The sequence below is a fragment of the Schistocerca nitens genome, chromosome 2 (assembly GCF_023898315.1).
Source record: "Schistocerca nitens isolate TAMUIC-IGC-003100 chromosome 2, iqSchNite1.1, whole genome shotgun sequence".
Lineage (NCBI taxonomy): Eukaryota > Metazoa > Arthropoda > Insecta > Orthoptera > Acrididae > Schistocerca > Schistocerca nitens.
Window position 1 is genome coordinate 1,120,565,467 of NC_064615.1, and position 6,000 is coordinate 1,120,571,466.

Consider the following 6,000-nt stretch of genomic DNA (forward strand, 5'->3'; position numbering starts at 1 on the left):
CATAGAGGCTTTCAATGTATTCTTTCCACCCATCTGCTCTCTCCTCTGCATTTAACAGTGGAATTGCTGTTGCACTCTTAATGTTACCACCGTTGCTTTTAATGTCACCAAAGGTTGTTTTGACTTTCCTGTATGCTGAGTCTGTCCTTCCGACAATCATATCTTTTTCGATGTCTTCACATTTTTCCTGCAGCCATTTCGTCTTAGCTTCCCTGCACTTCCTATTTATTCCATTCCTCAGCGACTTGTACTTCTGTATTCCTGATTTTCCCGGAAAATATTTGTACTTCCTCCTTTCATCAATCAACTGAAGTATTTCTTCTGTTACCCATGGTTTCTTCGCTGCTACCTTCTTTGTACCTATGTTTTCCTTCCTAACTTCTGTGATGGCCCTTTTTAGAGATGTCCATTCCTCTTCAACTGTGCTGCCTACTGCGCTATTCCTTATTGCTGTATCTATAGCGTTAGACAACTTCAAACGTATCTCGTCATTCCTTAGTACTTCCGTATCCCACTTCTTTGCGTATTGATTCTTCCTGACTGTCTTGAACTTCAGCCTACTCTTCATCACTACTATATTGTGATCTGAGTCTGTATCTGCTCCTGGGTACGCCTTACAATCCAGTATCTGATTTCGGAATCTCTGTCTGACCATGATGTAATCTAATTGAAATCTTCCCGTATCTCCCGGCCTTTTCCAAGTATACCACCTCCTCTTGTGATTCTTGAACAGGGTATTCGCTATTACTAGCTGAAACTTGTTACAGAACTCAGTCGTTCTCCACTTTCATTCCTTGTCCCTAGCCCATATTCTCCTGTAACCTTTTCTTTTACTCCTTCCCCGACAACTGCATTCCAGTCGCCCATGACTATTACATTTTCGTCCCCCATTACATACTGCATTACCCTTTCAATATCCTCATACACTTTCTCTATCTGTTCATCTTCAGTTTGCGACGTCGGCATGTATACCTGAACTATCGTTGTCGATATTGGTCTGCTGTCGATTCTGATTAGAACAACCCGGTCACTGAACTGTTCACAGTAACACACCCTCTGCCCTACCTTCCTATTCATGGTATAACCTGTTATACCATTTTCTGCTGCTGTTGATATTACCCGATACTCATCTGACCAGAAATCCTTGTCTTCGTTCCACTTCACTTCACTGACCCCTACTATATCTAGATTGAGCCGTTGCATTCCCCTTTTCTGATTTTCTAGTTTCCCTACCACGTTCAAGCTTTTGACATTCCACGCCCCGACTCGTTGAACGTTATCCTTTCGTAGATTATTCAATCTTTTTCTCATGGTAACCTCCCCCTTGGCAGTCCCCTCCCGGATATCCGAATGGGGGGACTATTCCGGAATCTTTTGCCAATGGAGAGATGATCATGACACTTCAATTACAGGCCACATGTCCTGTGCATACACGTTACGTGTCTTTAATGCAGTGGTTTCCATTGCCTTCTGCATCCTCATGTCGTTGATCACTGCTGATTCTTCCGTCTTTAGGGGCAATTTCCCACCCCTCGGACAAGAGAGTGCCCTGAACCTCTATCCGCTCCTCCGCCCTCTTCGACAAGGCAGAATGAGGCTGACTTCTTATGCCGGAAGTCTTCGGCCGCCAATGCTGATTATTTATCAAAATTTAGGCAGTGGCGGGGATCGAACCCGGGACCGAAGGCGTTTTGATTATGAATCAAAGACGCTACCCCTAGACCACGGGTGAGAGACCAGTCAGATACTAAACTTTAAAGTAATAAAGATGATTACACCATCAGAATCGTCGTGCAAATAATGGTAATGTACATGTTTCTTTCTAAGGTATCATGATTCCTCTGGCTATTATTAATTTCTACATCAACTGTGAAATGTCTGCAATTATCGTTTCACAAAGTCCACCATCTTTGGCACTCCCAGTATACAATTCTCCTTAGACAAAAAACCCAGTCCTTGGCACTGCGTCAGCATGGAGTTACCAGCCACGCGGTAGGCCCGGACCACGCAGTTTGGCTACCCCTCTTGCTCTGGCCAATGTTCGGCACGACCCAGCTGCTGACGAGCTCCGGCTGGCCGTGTGGCCCATGCGGCCATGCCAACTCCGAACTTTGAATATTTTCGGGCGTCACAACTAACCCATTGCTTTACAACATCTGAAACATACCTGTTCAGGTTTCGCTCTATTCCCGTAACAGCCACTAGTAGCTCCACTGTAAGGATACGTATCAGGTATGCTTCAAATAGACGCTGTAACGGTCGTTAACTTTGGCTACTTAAGAGATCGGATGTGATACGCTGACGTTAGTGCGTCTTTATTGCCTGAAAGGCATTCTCTACTGAGTTCGAGGGAACACATGCAGTAGGGTTACAAGAAAATGGATATTCCTTTTGCGAGATTGCAGAAAAACTTAGAAGGAATGTGGCCACTGTCCATGAATGCTAGTAGGTGGTCATGGGGATGTATGGTCACAATACCACGCTTCGGACGACCATGTAGCGCTACCGAGAAGAAAGACCATCGTGTTCGACGTACAGCTTTGTTGCATGGTAGTGCATGTGCTGCAGCAGTTGGAGCAGCTGTTGGTACCACAGTGACACGAGGATCTGGTCCAAATTGATTACTTAAAGAGCAGAGCCAGACGCCTTGTAGCGTGTGTTTCACTCACACCAAACCATCCATGCCTGCAACTTCAGTGGTGTCAAGGGAGAGCTCATGAGAGGGCAGGGTGGACGTCACTTACGTTCCCTGATGAAATGTCTCTACCCTGGTGCCAGCGATGGCCGTGGTGGTTGAGAGGTCAGCTGAGAGCCGGCGACCAGCCTGTCTGTGTGCTACACACACTGGACCGAAACCTGCAGTTTTCGTCTAGGGTGAAATTTCGTATGACAGCAGGACGACTGGCGTGACTGCCCCCCCCCCCCCCCCCCCCGCACCCTGACAGCAGATTTGTGCATTCGTCTGAAGACTCTACCTGCTGACTGCCATTCACGAATAGCATTATAGAGGGTGGTTTCAAACAGGACAATGCTGGGCCACATGCCGCTGTTGTAACCCAACATGCTCTATAGAGTATAGATACATTGCCTTTCCCTGGGCGATCACCATATGCCTTCTACTGATTAAATACTGGACATCATCCGAAGGCTGATAGTCACCCACAACCAGCGTTAACCTTCCCTGTATTGACTAAGTGCAACAGGCGTGGAACTCCGTCCTACACACTGGCATTAGATACGTCTGAAACACAATGCATGCACGTTTGCATGCTTAGATTCAACATTCTGGCAGTTACACGGGTTGTTAATGTAACAGCAGTTCACATTTGCAATGGCTTGTTTAGCGCTGACGTTAACCTGTGATTCTGCCATGTTAGTCACTTAAATACGTCACCTAGACAAATGAATTCCTGAAATTTCATTAGTGTAGTTTCTGGTGTTTCCTTTACGTCAGTGTGTATGTCCATTGCATCTGGTGCAGGATGTCAGTATGTTTCAAGAAGATGGATTGGCAAGGGAAAACATGGCGTTTTGCAGATACTACATATGGCTAATTCTCCAATTCCGATTCAGAGTTGATGAATATTGTTTATGAAATCGGGTGGGCAAGTGAGCATTCACGGTTTTACTCTGGACACGTGACTGCTACGTAGACATAGTGATACGTTCCACTGACGATATCATATCCCAGTATTTAGGACAGGGATGTAGACGATGGGCTTAAACAGTACCTCATGTAAACTTGGGCATTTGGTTCTAGTAATGCTCTCAATGTTCTGTTGACATATTTTAAGAGGATACCACTTCTGCAGATGGTTGACCCTGGAAAAGAGCTTCTGATTTGCTGAGTCATTCCTCTTCTGATTGGTGTCCTTACCCTTATAACACAGTCGCTGTGCACAGTGATTCCTTATGGAATCAAAGTTGGTTACTTCTCATATATCTGAAGAGATCCTCTCGCAGTCAGTTCCGTTGCTTTCTTAGCAGCACCCAAACATCTGCAGGGCACGTATAGGTTGTCACCTAGGGATGTGAAAGTACATCGATCCCTTGAATACTTATAGAAGAATGCAGCTAAACAGTTTAACAATTGACGGTTACCTTCGGTAAGCTGTCTACTCCAGTGTTGCTCACAAGAACGGGATGAGTCACTTAAGAGAAACTGGTGTGCATTTGATTTGAAAAGATTTACTATTCATGCATTTTGCACGCTAATGGGAAGAAGTTAGTAAAATCCTACAGTAGCATACTTAACGTCTTTCAACAGCAGGGACAGATTAAGTTAAAAATGTGATACTATTTTTGTCTCACACGGAACTAGTCGCGTTCAAAGAGTATGGTGACCGTGACGACAGATGAGAGGAAGAAAATTTAGAGAATCGCTGGTAAATATTCTCAGCTTGCTCAATAATTTGAAACAGGAGATTCTTGGACTACATCTACATATCACTCCCATCATTCTACTAAGCAACGAAAATATTATGAGCAAGAGAGAAACTCCCTCAGTGAGTACCCAGAAGCCGAAAAAAGCAGCCTTTGTGACTGTTTCGTATCTAATACGAGAGGGCATTCTGGATCCGAAAGCTGCTGAGCCAAATCTGTTGTCAGACTGGGACGTTCCCAGTGTAGTTTTCAGTCTGTGAATGCCCAGGAATATCGTGCTCAAATTAGTTTCTTAGGCGCGCAGGTAGGGAGGTACCAGGAAAACAATTAATAACCTTTCAATAAAATGTAGTTACTGACTGTTGACGGGTGACACCAGTATTACAACGGAACATCTGTCAGACAAGGCAAAACTCGTCTAGGAATGCCTTCCTAATATCGTCATAAGAGTGACAGTTGCGCATAAAAACTCGCATTCATACCGCTGCCTCATTTCGGAGATGCCCACAAACAAAGTTTATCTTGAGCGCACAGCTCCAGGAAGACAGGAACACGCCCTGAAATTGATCTATAAGCGTCCGAGGGTACATCTCGACGGCCGGATCAGGAAACGTGCTGTATCCTTGCACGGAAAACCGCGCAGGATTAGTCGAGCGGTCTAAGGCGCTGCAGTCATGGACAGTGCGGTTGGTCCCGGCGGAGTTTAGAGTCCTCCCTTGGGCATGGGTATGTGTGTTTGTCCTTGCGATAATTTAGGTTAAGTAGTGTGTAAGCTTAGGGACTGATGACCTTAGCAGTTAAGTCGCATAAGATTTCACAGACATTTGAAAATTTTTTTGCACGGAAAGGAACTGTTTTCTATTTTCATCTTCGTCATCATTTAGAAAAACTTCGCGCGTCGAGTTGTTTGCATTATCCCACCTACGTAACCAGCACAGTCTATCTTTAACTGTGTCCGCGACGACCGCGCGCCTAGGGAAGTCAGTGGCAGTGACGCGAGGGCTCTTGAAGTTCACTGCATCGTCGGCTCTTCCCTGTGCCGCATTCTCGCGCCCAGCGGGCGAGTGCAAAACAGGTGCCCGCTCTGGACAGGCTCGGTTCATTGCTGCGTGACTCTCCATCACATAGGAGTGGGAGGGGGCCGATGCTCCAGCTGGCTCTACCGCAGGCTGTGTTTGATCTGAGGCAATGCTGTTCCTCGCCGACAATTGCTCTATGGCAGTGGCTAAAGATCCTAGTTGCTCATTCACGCGGTTGACTCCTTCCTCGCTGCGTGGCACTCGTTCACATACGTTTTGTACTGCTGACACTTGCTCCTTGTTGGCATCACTAGCGACATCGCGAATCTGTTCCAGACTGAACGGTGCTCCCTCAAAGCCACCGTATGTACTACCTCCCAACGAGCTCAGTCGTTCCTCTACTCGTACGTGCACGTCTTTCCATCTGTGACATTATATCTGCCAACTACATCTAAACACGTGTTTGTAACTCTTTGTTTATGTAAGTTATTCTCGAAGTTTACTGTTCACTGAAAGCTATGTGTGATGTTTAACATGTATGAGACTGCACAAATGAACCATAAGAAAATAGTAAGTACGAATTCTTCCAAATTTCGCC

General features: G+C 45.7%; 1 protein-coding gene across 1 annotated transcript in view; it reads right to left on the reverse strand.

Annotated features, from left to right (window-relative positions):
* Positions 1-5,486, reverse strand: part of LOC126235591 (uro-adherence factor A-like) — a 73,660-nt gene extending 68,174 nt beyond the window's left edge. Inside the window, exon 1 of the mRNA XM_049944305.1 lies at positions 5,309-5,486. Within this exon, the coding sequence (XP_049800262.1) occupies positions 5,309-5,486 (178 nt within the window). The remainder of the gene's footprint in view (positions 1-5,308) is intronic.
* Positions 5,487-6,000: the final 514 nt, after the last annotated feature.